At 45.4% G+C, this 14,729-nt stretch overlaps 1 protein-coding gene across 1 annotated transcript in view; it reads left to right on the forward strand.

Annotated features, from left to right (window-relative positions):
• Positions 1–880: 880 nt before the first annotated feature.
• Positions 881–14,729, forward strand: part of zbtb16a (zinc finger and BTB domain containing 16a) — a 130,288-nt gene continuing 116,439 nt past the window's right edge. The window contains exons 1-2 of the mRNA XM_053847349.1: positions 881–1,081; positions 2,926–4,234. Coding sequence (XP_053703324.1) covers positions 2,997–4,234 — 1,238 coding nt within the window. The 5' untranslated portion in view covers positions 881–1,081; positions 2,926–2,996. The remainder of the gene's footprint in view (positions 1,082–2,925; positions 4,235–14,729) is intronic.

Here is a 14,729-nt window from a genome sequence, read left to right on the forward strand (position 1 = left end):
ACAAAGGCTGTTGATATCTGCAAACCATTTGGCCTGAACGGATCGATGAGGACACATGTTTGAGGCCGAGAGGAAAGAAAAGAGCACTTATTTATTAATGGAGTTCCCAGAACTTGCAACAATAAAATGAAAATGTTTTTACTACGTGAACCCATGCATTCAATTCCTGACACCAAATTAGCTGCGAAAGGAAATGTGTACTTAAAGCTTTCAAAGGGGAGAGATGCAAGCGTAGATGGTGGATCTCACATAGATCTGGTCAAGTTGACAAAACAAAAGGCTGTTTGGGTTCGGTCTGGCTCATCCAGTTCCTCTATTAAGCCACACAGCGGGATTAAAACTGTCAAACGTAAAGGAAGCAGCTCAAAAGCAGCGTGCGACTCGGTGAAGAATTGTGTTGAGGCATTGTAGCGGGCATAGAAATCAGACTCATCTGAGTAATTGATAACAGCTGTGTCAGAAAACTGGTGCGCGCTGAAACATGGCCACACGAGTGACTCGAAATAACCAAAGAAAACAGCACCTTGACATGTAAAAAAAAAAAAACCTCACCCACCCACAAGTGTACCTGTCTGAAAACCGATCCGAGTGAGTATTTGTTTAAATGAAGACGTGATTTGATGGAAGCGGTTATTTAAAATCATATTTCCCAGTCAGTTTTAAGCTTATTTATGTAGATTTCCAACATTAACGTACGGCTGGCTCATCCAGTTCCTCCCCGCGACTCTATTTGACAAACATTTCGGTTTTAAAAGATGATTTAGAGAGCCTGCGCAGTGTGGATGCAGACAGCTGGAGGGAGGGAGGGAGGGCAGCGTCGCTCTCCTTTCACTGACATACAGTAAAACAGCCATTTGACATGAGACAGCCCCCTAGGTGTCTCACTTTCTCAGTGTTTGTATGAGCCGCCTGCCTGCTGCTCGTCTGGCTGACGGTCTGACGTCAGCGTCGTGGTGATTTGCTGAGGCGAGAGAAGAAAGGAGTTAGTGCGTGTTGAGAGAGCGGGTACTGCGAACTGCCTTACTATGCTGTAGCCCCCGATCCCCCCAAACACTAGACGGAATCAAAGCGTGCAACTTAGGTGAGTACCGAGCCTCCAACTGCAGCTTTTCCCGGCGGCGTCCGGCGCCAGACCCGCGTCTCTGCTGCATGCGTCTGCTCGGTCGACTTTCATTCACCATGTGTGCGTGTTTTGGAGCGTTTCATAGACGGACCGCGGCGCTTGTCCCCGCACAACCTCACGCTCAAGTTGACAGTGGATGGAAACGCCACTTTGACGCGCAACTTGCGCACAAGTGCGTTCGCCTGATGGCGCGGCAGGTGTTGCAAGTTTCATTTTGTTTTTGACAGTGGCTTGGCTTCAACACGCTTCCCCGCCGCCAGTCACTTTGGAAAGATGTGAACGCGATCCCGATCGTCTCCAGACGCGTCTCATTTAGCCGCGATGACAGTCGGATCGCGGGTTGATTGACAGAAAGGCGGCGTATTGGATCGTTCCCCAATAATCGAAGTACACAGGCAGAGATGCAGCGGCAAATTGATTTGTTATCGAGCCTGTCTGAAGCCTCTCGCGTCGTTTTCCACCCCGGCACATGCCTCGTTCAGAGCGGTCACCTGTGCTCGTTGTATTTCTGCTCGCTCTCATTCAGACTTTCTCATATTCCTTTATTCTTCTCGCGTCACGGGCGCGCGCGGCGGCCGGCAGACGGCTCGTGATCGGGTTATTCCGCCTCCTTTTCTTGTCTCCAATATTGTCACCAGCCGTCTGAGCGAGAACCTGAACGTACTAAATATAGTGCGCGATGTTTTGCATAATGCACAGCGCGCCGTATAATTTGTCTGTGGGCAATTTTAACGCTGTCTAGACGCTCTGCCGTTTTATTAATGGAGGAGCGCGATAAAGTCTCCGAGCAGCAACTTCAAAATGTGTGTCTGTCTGTGAAGGGTGAAGCAGCCGCCGAGCGCAACAAGCAGCGGTCATTTACGGAGCCATACATTACAGGAATAATAAAGATAGTGTCCCTTTTTTTAGGCGTGACCTTTGCTGACTGTGAGCTTTAGTTAAAGATCTAACCGCGCTGTAGCACTCGTATATTTATTAGAAATAGGTTTCTTGTTTATGATTAATTCCCTCACGGATTCCTTCTGACAAAGGGAGTCAAAGGTCAGCGAGTTTATGAAGGGAATTCTTTGCATTTGTCTCTAAATAAATCTGTATTCTAATAGGAGTGAATTAAGTTGATACTTGTAATCCATTTTTTAAAATGTTTTTTTTTGACTTATTGGGATTAAAATAGCCTGAGCATTTATGAGTTTTAGAAGCAAGTTTCTCTATTTCTGATTCTGAAACAGCATTGTTGAAGCGTCGGTGAGAGCCGTCCTAAATAAGTCATTGTGGAGTCAGGAAACATGTGGTGGATCAACATGTTGTCGTGCGAGTACGTGGTGTTCTGAGACGATTGTCCAAGAGACAGCGAGCGGACTGTTTGCAGCATTGTGTGCTTTTGCCTCGTCCTGTTTTCCTTTCCAACCATTTCTGGCCACCGCTCTCGGCTCCTGTCTGTGATGGGAATACTGAGTAAGATGCTATTTAATTTCAGTAAAGGCTGCTGACACTCTTTGTAAGCCGGGTGGCGAAACCGCAATTCAGTCTTGTTTGACTGGTGCGCATCGTCAGATAACCAAATGAAGACGTCTTGTTAACGTAGCATATGTTAAGGGCTGCTTGGTATTCGGGGCGAGCCGTTGGACGTCTTCAGAAATCTACAGTCAATGCACTTGTCTGGATTTTGGGAGCCATTAACACTCCGGATTATCAATGTGACTCAAAATGGGCTTTCATTCAGTTTGGAACATGGCAATAAAGTTGTATTGAATACTTCTCCGACGCCATTTAACATCTGACGTTGTCCTCTGGTCCTTCAGGTTTCATCTTGTACAAAGATATCCAACACCACTGGGAAGCCTCATGAGTCGGCGTCGTGAAGTTCAACACAATGGATTTAACTAAAATGGGCATGATCCAACTCCAGAACCCCAACCATCCCACTTCCCTGCTACACAAGGCCAATCAAATGCGCCTGGCCGGGACTCTGTGTGATGTGGTCATCATGGTGGACAGCCAGGAGTTCCACGCTCACCGGACTGTGCTAGCGTGCACCAGCAAGATGTTTGAGATTCTTTTCCATCGCAGCAGCCAGCACTACACGTTGGACTTTCTGTCACCAAAGACGTTTCAGCAGATTTTGGAGTACGCCTATACTGCCACGCTCCAGGCCAAGGTGGAGGATCTGGATGACCTGCTGTATGCAGCAGAGATCCTGGAGATCGAGTATCTGGAGGAGCAATGCCTCAAGATCCTGGAGACCATTCAGTCTTCGGATGAGAACGACGTGGAGGCCAATGCGAATGACGGTAGCACGGAGGAAGACGAGGATCGCAAAGGCCAGAATGGAGCTAAGAACTCCAAAAAGCATTCCATGGATAGTCTCTATCTATCAGGTTCCCAGCAAGGCTCCAACCTGGCTGGCGGGGTGGACCAGAGTCCTTCCGTGTCCACCTCTTTCGGAGTCTCCGCTCTCAGTCCCACCAAAGCTGCTGTGGACAGTCTGATGAGCATCGGTCAGAGTCTGCTCCAGCAGGGGTTTGCGAGTGAGCAACTGGTCCACGGCAACTCCCACCACTTGATGACAGAGATCAAGACTGAGATGATGCAAGTGGACGTGGGAGGAAACGGTCACGACAGCCCTCAGAACATGGAGTCCGGCGGCTTCAGCAACGGAGAGCGGAGCGGCGAGGACAAGAACCGAGACGGTCCGGGGACGCCGACCAGGAGCAGCGTCATCACCAGCGCCCGCGAGCTGCATTACGTTCGAGACGATGGCATGGGAGAAGCTCAAGGGGAAGTCAGCCAGATGGGCTTGGAGGCCATGACCGGAATGACGGAGAAGCATCTGGCCTCGCTTTACTCTCTTCCCGTCAATCACAAATCAGACACCATCATGTCCATGCCGGTGTCCATGGGCTCTGCTCTCCCCATGTCCCCCGCTCTGGCTATGTCAATGGACTTCAGTGCCTACGGGGGACTCCTGCCACAGAGCTTCATTCAGCGAGAGTTCTTCAACAAGCTTGGCGAGCTGGCGGCGGGCATGAAACCAGACGTCAGGAACCAGCATGAGCGCTGCAACGTGTGCGGTGCAGAACTCCCCGACAATGAAGCTGTGGAGCAGCACAGGTATGTCTCTTTCTCACTCTCTCAGGCTTTAAAACTTGGGTCGATAGTTTGGACTTCTAACTTGCATAGAATAAATAGACAACAGCTCAACAGGTTAAGCTCATTTTGAATGGCTTCCTGACCAGTTTCACTTTAGCCAGTCAAGCCAAGGTCTACACATGTGACGGCACTTCTGTTGCAATAATGTCCCAGACTATTTGTCACACCTTACGAGACGTGTGTGGCAGCAGCCTCACACACTCGCTCAAGTGCTACCCCCTCATCCTGAAGACCTCACTACCCCCCCCTCCCTTTCCCCATAACCGCACAAGTGGGGCCCTTATTAGCTTGATAGTGGGAGTTGAAGGTCAGCCCAGGAAATAAGTGCTGGAGCTGGGACTCGGGGGTGGTTCCAGGACAAGACCCGCTTGTGTTTCACTAAGTCCATAAACATCAAATCACAATGCAGTGAAGCTCCATTCATGGACAGTAAATGGGTTGTAGGTGTTTCTACATTTCAGTGGGGTTTGGAGGGTGTTTTCCCGACTGGTCGCCTGTTGCTACCTGGAATGCCAACTTCTTGCCGTTGTGCGTAAATCAATAGGAAATGCTGGTTAAAGTTCACATGAGGATCTGAACCCATTCACCCTCGTGCTCAGGCGGGAGCCTCTATATTGGTATGCAGAACTGGAAGGTCCAGCTTCCAGCCGTAATACTTCAATTTCTATTTTGTGCTAGATCGTGCAATGTTTGTCAAACTCACCTAGTCCTTATCAATGATCATTTAAATAAAGGCGGTAAGTCCTTTCTAGTCAGATTGAATATGTTTTAATTGAATGTTTCCCTTTTACGGATGAGTCTTTAATAAAACATGAACCAGTCGAAATAACCTGTAACTTGAGTAAAAGTGTTCTAAAGGGCAGACTTGACTTTCGTCTGTCTTGAGAAAAGTCTGGTGTGTGAAACGGTTGCCTCTGTTTCAAGAGGAATTTCATCAATTTGCTCAAGCTGGGATATCTTGTATCAAAGGAGATTTCCAAACTGTTTCATGCATTGATCTTCCTGCGCTGCCCAGTAGCATACTAATGCGTTCATTTAGATGGGCTGATACACCGCCACGACACTGCTTAGTATTGTAGGTGCTGTCCTGCCGGCCTCATAAAGTGTAAAATAAATCAAACGTTGCATCAGCGTCCGTCTCGCCGTTCCATCACGAAACATCCTAGAGATGTTTGATAACTCCCAGAAACCCTCATGTGAATAATTCGATAGCATATCAAGCCCACTCTTCTGGGGTCTGTCATGCGGCTGATCCTTCTCGGGTGAAGGCTGTTTTATTTCAAATGAGTGGAGTTTTGTTCTCGCCGCCTAATTGCACATCGCTCCCCCCCCCCCGCGCCATGATGTCAGGGTCACCGCTGCCCCCTGCGCCAAACAAATTAAAAGTTGGCAGAGTTCATTTAGTCCAGGCAGGTCAAGTCAAACATGAGTGGAAGTGTTTCCAGATGTGGAAAGGTCGCCGGTGTGAGGTGCGTTTCTGTCGATATGATGGTGGTAGCAAAAGCATTCGCTTCACACAAGTCTTTGCTGCCTTTCATTCCTCTCTGTCCTGGATCGTTGAACAACCCCACACCTCACAAGAACACATGAGAGGTTGAATCCCAAACAAGTGAGGAATGGCTTCCCTATTTATTTCTCAATGAGGTTTATTTAGTCGACAAATTGTGGTTGCCTTTGTTTGGACCTATTTTGAATGTCAGTATAACCTAAAGTGATACTCAGACACCATGCATTATTCAACAAGTATATTAAAATAATGACACATAATCCAGGAACATGTATTAAACCTGTGAAGCATAAAACTGTTGACAGAGAGCGCCAGTTCTTTAAAGAAGAATTGAAGAATTTTAAATCATCAATATTCATATATGTATATCATATAAAATATCTGATCAACATCCACCATCAAAAGGTCTTATTTGAATAATAATCTAAAATGATGTGTTCAGTGTAGCTATATAATGTAGATCTACAACGTACAATAAGTTAGCTCCGCGCTATCCAACTTGCTAGCTGTTAGCTCGAGAGTGTGTGGTGTCACAGACCAAACACGGAACACTCTTTCATCATTCTACTATGGTGTCGAAGACGCGTTATCTTCAGATATTTTCTCAACGCTTCTCAGTAACAACCAGTTCTTGATGCCCATCCTGCGGCAACATGACGCATCGATGCACAGATTTTGACGTCGACAAATTTTTGTTATCGATGACATCAACTCATGGTTGCAGCCCTACTTGCTGTCAATACCTCGGAGGACATTACAAAACCACCTCAGCCAGACTGACATCAGTTTACTACAGTAAGGTAGCTGTCTCCCTGCTGCACTGCCTACAGGTGGCGCACTGTGGTATCAGCATCAAACTACTGCCATATCCGGAAACTTGCAGTATCAATATTTCTCACCACCTTACTGAGATTAATAGCATCGTCTTTTGGCGAAACGTAATCTCTGCCGGCTGCAAATGTTCATTGGGCGAGTGCCGGTGTGGCTTCAAGCAGAGGCAGAAGAAAATAATCAACTTGAAAGAGGTATTTCTGCGACTGCGAGTCTTATAAAGAAGTCCGGTGTTTGGTATTCCTGGCACAACATCCAGTTCGGAGGAACCGGTCTAGGCTTTATCTCTTCCCTTTAATCGCCCATTCTCATGCAAATGGCCGGCCCTTGCTGTAATGTACATCATATAAGTGAAGGAAGAATCCATTTGATGGAAAGCCTCTCCGATGTAAGGCTGTAAAACATAACCGATAGTCATCAACGCGGCTGATTCTATGGAAGGAGAGGGCGGTTCCGAGATCACTTATTTAATTCTTGGCTCAGGCAAGTGTGGTGAAACTGGTAATTCATGCATTAACCTCCAGGAAAGCTTCATTAGATCTGGCAAACATCGTGCTCCCATTTCCTCTTCTTTCGATGCAAAAGAGGATGGACTAATAACGCTGGACCCCAGGTGTTTAAACAGCGGGCTCAAGGTTCTTATCTGTGCATATCAGAGTGGGACCGATAACCTTTCGCACTCCTCCTCAGTAAACCAAGAGCAGATGGAGCACTGATAGAAGCTCATAGCCTTTGCCTGCTGATAACTATGTATGCAAACATATGTGCCAGCTGTGAGCTCAAGTTTTCGAGTTTGGTCTTTTTAACTCTTGTCTATCCAAGAAGCAACATGTTTACTGCATTGATTTGAATTTTAAAGTGTAAAATAGTGAACATTTTTCTCTCATGACTGGACATATGGCGGGGTTCTCCCCACTGCTTAGGCAGCATAGGGCGCCCCTTCGCTGGGTAAATAACACTGAGCATAGATGGGCCCTTAGGTGGACCATAAAGGATGCACAATGTGCTCTGTTTTCATCTTCCCATGATCAAACTTTGACACATTGCAGCACGCAGCCCTTCTCACTATATTGGAGAAAAAAGCCCTGGGAAGATCCCCGGATGGTGCACACTAAACCAGTGTTTATCAACCCTTTTCAAGCCACGGACCCTTGGTTCATTGAAAAAAATCCCGAGGCGCACCACCAAAGGAACCTCGCCCAATGCGCGCTTGTTCTTAAAGTCCTATAGAAAATCCCTATTCATTTGTGAAGAACTATAGCTAGCTATTTTGCCAGGCTCTTTGCAGAAACAAATAGCAGAAAATGTATTTGTTTCAAATGTGTCCAGAAAGGGGTGGGCAATATGGCAAAATATATCATGATTTATCTATGTATTTACTATTATTTTAAATAACTATTCTGATTTCATCACTTCTCTTTTGCATGATGTTATTGTAGTTTTGAGTTTCCAGACAAATCCTTCATAAAAACAATTATTCTCTCTCACTTCACATTTTGGGACACATTTATTTTGTCGTGCATTTCAAATTTTAAACCACGAAGCAAACTTTTACAGTCCATGAGTATCGATAGTTTTGTAGTGAGGCGTCAGGTTAGCCGTTTGCTCTGCGGTGTAGACAGTCTTTGGCGTCGCGGGTCCGACAAGGATCACTCACACTACACATGTACTTGGATGGCGTGTTCTATTCAATGGTGACAGCAAGCCAAACGCCAACCGTTTTCCTTTTTAGCAGCGTGGATGAGAGGTCAGTCGACATGCTAGAATCTGTCCTAGATCTGATCCTAGATGATGCTGTGTATTACCACTGGAGCAAAATGAAATATTCTGGAACAAAGCGCAGGCTTATAACCTTCCAAACTGTGCGAGCATTTCCTGCTTCCTGGAAGCATTCCGACAACAAAGCATCCATTACATAGCAGTGGATTACGCTCTATTTGAAATCACTCAGTGAGCTAAGTCTCCTCGGTGCGCACTCAGAGGTACAGTACATGTCGGTGTAATAATCCAATAGCGGTGGAAAAAAAAAAAGAAAATCTTCACTCGACTGAAACACCTCTTCAAGTAATGCCTCAGCCCAGACTTTTTCTCCAAGTCTAGCTGTCTCCTTTGTATCCTTAACACAGGTGCTTTCCTGCCCTTATTGAAGCTTCTGTGTTTGTTTATGCCCCTGAGGAACTGGTGCTTTGACCAGGCTCGTGGTGATATCTGCAGCTGAGGCAGCTGCTGGCTGGAGCCCAATTATAGACAGGCTTTAAAAGGCTCCGGTTGAACCGTAAAGATTTACACCGCCGTCGCTCTGATCTTAGATCTGGGCTCTGTCCTCACTGTCAGGATAGGAAGATGTATCGATTAAAGGCTTATCGCATGGGGCTACATCATGTCCAATGAGCTATGCATGCAGACAAACTCCAGACCAGATCAAACCACCAAAAGTCTTCTCTGGGAAAAAGTTGCAAAAGAAGTGAGAGAGCTGAAATACGAGGTGATGAGATCAAATACTGACAAGTTGGACTAATAAAAGTTAGCAGCGTGGCTTGGTGCAACCAGCTGCTTCTGTGTGGCCTGCAGCGTGGGGTGGACGTGGCCTTCGCTGATGCAGTGTGGCAGGGGCAGCAATGACACCGCCACATGGTGGCCCCCATCTTTTGTCTCTGCGAGGGCCTCGCAGTGTGGATGTCGGGATGAGGATAATGTACTGTACCGGGAGCTCCCTGGTGTTTAGCAGGTAACAGGTGAATACATATACTTTGTTATTGTGTGTCATATAGCTTCTGTTTCTAAGCTAACGCTAGCGGATTCGTTCAAAGGAATAAGAGGTGGTTGCAGTTAGTGATGCTCAAGAGCCCTTTTTCTTAACCTCATTTTTCAACACTCTTAGATTCTTGAGAGAAAAGTTACTCAGTCGTTCACCCAAATGTATTGTGATATCTGATGGTGCTATTAAATTAACACTAACCGCCCGCCGTAACTTTCTCGCTTTCGCACCTTGATAACTATACAACAGTTAAGCTAGAGTCTGGACATGCACAACATATATTTTTGTCACAATAGACACGCTAAACCCGATGATTTCTACACTTGATGTTGACCCAACTACAATACTCACAATAGTTTCTGTGCGATGGATTTGTTCTGGCTTGAGCAGGAGCCACCCGTCCCCCCGATGTTTTTGCCTCTATTGGCCAGCGCAGGGGCCCCTGACGCTGGGAAAATCCGAGCATGAAACATGACTTGGGTTATTCAATTTAAATGTTGCTTTCAATTGTATCTAGAAAACACCCATTTTTTATAAAAAAAATTTTTACACAAAATGATTATTCTTTGCTCCATTATCGACATTTCCTGAAGCTGAAATCTGTCCACCGGTTTTTGAGTTATTTTTGCTGACAGACAGACAAACGGCATCACATGATTCTGCCATCCTATTTTAGATTCTCTGCTAGAGTTGTACTTGAGCCACTTTTTTGTTCTCTGCTGCAGTGAGACACTTTTTCTTGTTTCAATCTTCCGGGAGTGCGGAGGTTCTTCATCCCATGTGTCCGGGAAAATTAATTAGCCGCAGTCTTCATTATCACGCCTGGACACAAGTGGGGTCACCATGCCGTAGCTCTAGACAACATGGACCCGCTGAGCTGGTCTGTTGAAAGTCACTCTGGTAGCTGGAGGATTTGCTTTTAATGAGGGGTTGTATTGGTGTGAAACAGGACTGTTTGTTGGTTCACTTCATTTCTTTGTTGTGGAATCCAAAAGTGTCATAAAATGTACAGGGTAAGTCGGTAGTTTTCGTCTTGAAGTCGAGTTTTCGTCTTGGACTAGACTTGCGAGGAGCCCCTTTAAAAATGAAAGAAGTCAGCTGGACAAGTAACACCTGAATGCTGAGTAGGTTTTAGTTCGTGTTCATCGAGAGCTGCCCTCTTGGACCTGAGGACTCTGGGTTCTAATCCCATCGATATCCCATTAGCATCCCCTCTCCAGGTCCCCACCGCATAAAAGAGAATGTGTCGGTTCCTTCTCTCTGATTCTGTCGCTCCGGCAGACCGGGAGGACGGCCACATGAAGTGAATGTGCGGGAGCCAAAAGGGCCAACCCAAGTGTGTGTGTGAGTGTGTGTGAAAACACTGCCACCTCCGAGGCCCCCGAGCCTCCCTGGGAAGTATCAAATCAGAGGCCTGCGCGGGTATCCACCGAGAGCTTCTAATTAGCCTCTTTGTTGCCACTTGAATGCGTTGCCAGAGATTGGCAAGGGGCCTCAGGGGAGTGACACCAGTACGCTCAGGAGCCGGTCATAAAAAAAATTATTCACGCTCTCACCGTCACTTGTCAAGAACTCTCAGGTAGGAACATCAACAGTGCAGGGCTTGGACTCTTTTACGCTGAGGCGAATCTTCAGGAAGATTCACTTGGGCACTTCCTGTCCTATGCAATGTACTGTACAGCGACGTAGACTAAACATCTGGGAAAGGAAAAACGGTGATGGGGTTGCCGTCTTTAAACAGTTTTGGGCAGCTACTGTCAGCGTCCTGTCTGTGGTTTGTCTTATTTATAGCAGAAGGAAATGCTTGTCACTGGATTTCCATTTATTGCCCGAAAGCAAAGCATTTTTATTCAGTTAAAAACACATTTGTGAGATAACAAATGCTTCCTCATGAGTCTTAAGAATAAGTGTTTAGCAGCCAGCGTTGCCAAAGTGGCTCTCAACATTTGTTTTGCATTTTCGAGCGAGTCACGGAATCTTGAGAAAAACCCTCTTAAAAAATGTATTTAATTCAATCGAATCCTCATGCTGTGGAGATCATGTGATGCTTTCTAGTATTGTTTTTAGTAGTATTGTCTTTAGTTCAACCACTGAATATTGTATTGGCAGGTGTCTTGCGATACGTATCCCGACACAGGAGTGGTGATACGATACATTGTGGTTTCAGCAATATATTGTAATTCCAACCATCATTTTTAAGGGATCAGACAATGCAATACGATGTGAATGAAAACAAGTTTATTGTTATTATGTCGGTCAAGTTATTCAACAAAATAACTTGAGCATACAAGACGAAAATGTTAGTATTAAATGTGTTATACATGCAGACACATGTCCAAGTCTATATGTGAAATATTGATATAGTCCACTAAAAAATCAATATCACACAGTCTTGTATTGCGATATTTCAGCAATATTGTGTATCGATATTTTCTTGTACCCCTATTAAAATCTTTCTAAAAAAGGTATATTAAAATACTTTTTTTTTCCGATTCTCTGAAAAGGATTTTCCCTCCTAATCCAAATATTTCATCCTTAATCCTTCCAAATATCTATTGTCCAAAATAGTGGTCAGATGAAAGAAAGCCAACGAATATGAAAGCAAATTCCCTCTCATGATGTGAGTCGTCAAATTCCTTTAAATCTACGCTCCTGACATCTGACATGTCCCGCGGTCAGCGTCCAGGCACGAGCGCGATGAAAGTCAAGGCGTCTCGCAGCTTTAGCCGTGGCCGACACGTTCTAAGCTCCACTGTAATCCAGGAGGGATCAGTTGGGTAAATCATGGCATAAAGCTTAAAACCATAATTGATTTATGTATTTGCTGACCGAAGACGCCCAGAGAGATTAGCAGAGGGAGAGAGAGAGAGAGCTGATGATAGATGGCCCCCGCCCCTCGCAGAGGGAAGGGCTGAGGCTTGGATCCAGCTGAATGAATAGCTGAGGTTAAATTCTTATAATACATATGGAAGTATCGTGTCATCTGATTTTTAGGCAAATATTAAATTGCAAATCACTCAGATTGTGAAACACACAATGTAATATTTCGTGTTTATCATGAGGGGAAGAAAGATTCTGAGCTGGAAGTGGTTGCAAGAAGTGCAAAAGAAAAAGGGAACTCATTTATGAAAGCACAAGAAACATCATTTGTTCTGCACACTGCTATGGAATATCTAACTTGTTATAGGACGTGACGTGCTCAATTTATACTGTAAAACTATCATTAATTGAGGCAAAAAGTAAGAAGCTTAACTATTTTAATGCAGTGGTAAGATACAATAGCTTAAAGGAGCCGTGTCCTTTTTATTCTGTGCTGGAATGGTTGTAAACCGTTGCCTTTCACGATTATTTTAAAATAAAAACTCCTTGTCTCTGGATCACACCATTTTTTTCAAAGAAAAAATGTTCACCTATCTCAAGTCAACTAGCGACTGCTTTCTCATGCACGTCATTCACCATTGGGAAAGATAATATTTCGGCGACTGCGGTCAAAATGCCTTCCAATTGGGTAGCTAGTCTTTTCAATGGTTCCCCACTCCCTGCCAGGAGCCAAAAATCACATCTCCTGACTGCAGAGAGTGGAACATGGAACCCAAAGGTCCCACAAAAGTGAAACTTCGGCTCCTCCTTTTAAAAAAAGCAGGTTCAACACCCGGCCAATCGCAACAGAATGGTCAGTAGTTGAGGTTTCAAGAGACTTTCAGTGGCACTGAAATGAGAATTTCAGACCCGCCGTTGAGCTCACCACACAATGTATTTCCCAAGTCCCTGAAATGAGCAGGATAGTCCCTCTAAGCGCTCACAATGATCACGGTGAGCCCTCAGCTAGTGGTTGTTTCAGTAGCTTAAAGGTCTGAAAGCAAGTGAAGGTGAAACAGAGAGACAGTTACTGTTCATTTGCCTGGTCTGTTGGAGGCTGCAATAGCATCTCTGAGGCGCTGTTGCAGGTATTTACAAGTTACCCTGTTGTCGGCATATTATATGGCGTCCTCTTTAAAATATTACATGTGACACGGCCTTGTTATTGTTAATCATAGCCACAGGATATTTGAGAGTAGCCATAATGACTTGACTCCCCCTCCTGACACATTATGAATCCCGTCTCTCTTGTTTACCGCCTGCCTGTCAGGCCTCTTCCAAGGTCTCTCTTGACCGCTTCAAGATTGTTTTGTGTTTGTCTGTTTGTCCCTGGGCCCCGAACGGCTGGAGTGGGATAGTAAAAGAGAAGGGGGTGGGTGGGTGGGGGGAGAAAAAAAAAAAAAAACAGCCATTCCATTTCCTGGACTGATCACTGAAGCAGGTGGCTCTGACATGTCATGACTCAAACAGCATCATTTCTGCCACTCCTGTCTCGCCACTGACCTTACAAATGATGCTGTAGGATCCCGCCAGATGCCATTAGGCACGCTGTAAAACAGGATGGGGTTTTATCCCCTTTACACTCGCGGTCACACTGGCGCGGTTTCCTCGCACCTTTTTGGAAACAGTAGTGTTCGTCTCGCTCTTTTGTCAATATTCCCTCTTTTTTTCAGGGGCTTTTTCCTCTGTGGGTTTATTGCCTCCTGTAAGTGTTGGTCTGAGAGAAGCAGCTCCTGCTTCCCTTACAGGTGTTTGGGCGCTTATCGGCCACGTCTGTGTCCTTATCTTCGGCCCTCAGCTTCCTGCATCCTCTCTCTTGCATGCCTCAGAGTGGGGATATATTTCACTTAGCCTCTGACCCGAAGCCTTCCTCTCCATCTCCTTCGTTCTCTTTTTCAAAAGCGCCGACAGGCAGGATGAGACTGCGACGATGAGTCAGTAAATTGCACCTAAATGGGAATAAACTTTCAGAAATGTAACCATTAGCAACCAGGTTGGAATCGCTTTTAAAAAGGCACCAGCAATGAGAAAACCAAATGCTTTGACAGTGAAGTTGACATCAATATTTTGTTGTTAGTAAGCTATGTTTTAATGGGCATTTAAATTTGCTGTTTTTTCCTGTCAAAATAAACAAATATTTCGTGTTTTTTTTCTAGGCTGCATTGCTTTCTACAATTTTCATGGCAAAAGAAACAAAGGGAAAACAGACATGTTGTCGAATTTCCTTTTAAATTTGAACGACTGAGAACAATGACTTTCCCAAACAATGACACAGATGCTCACATTTGTGTTCGCGTTGGATCTTTCCAGCTCATAATTGCCCGTCGCAGACTCACTGAAGCCTTTTATGTGGTCTTTGGCAACTCGCAGTCCATGATTTTATTTATCTCCATTTCATGTTTTATGCTTGGGTGTTGTTCTCTGTTGAAGTTCCACCGCGACACAAGGATGACAACTGAAACCCCGGGTCTTTCATTCTGCAATTCTCTCGCAAGTTTTGT

The sequence above is a fragment of the Synchiropus splendidus genome, chromosome 17, assembly GCF_027744825.2.
Source record: "Synchiropus splendidus isolate RoL2022-P1 chromosome 17, RoL_Sspl_1.0, whole genome shotgun sequence".
Lineage (NCBI taxonomy): Eukaryota > Metazoa > Chordata > Actinopteri > Syngnathiformes > Callionymidae > Synchiropus > Synchiropus splendidus.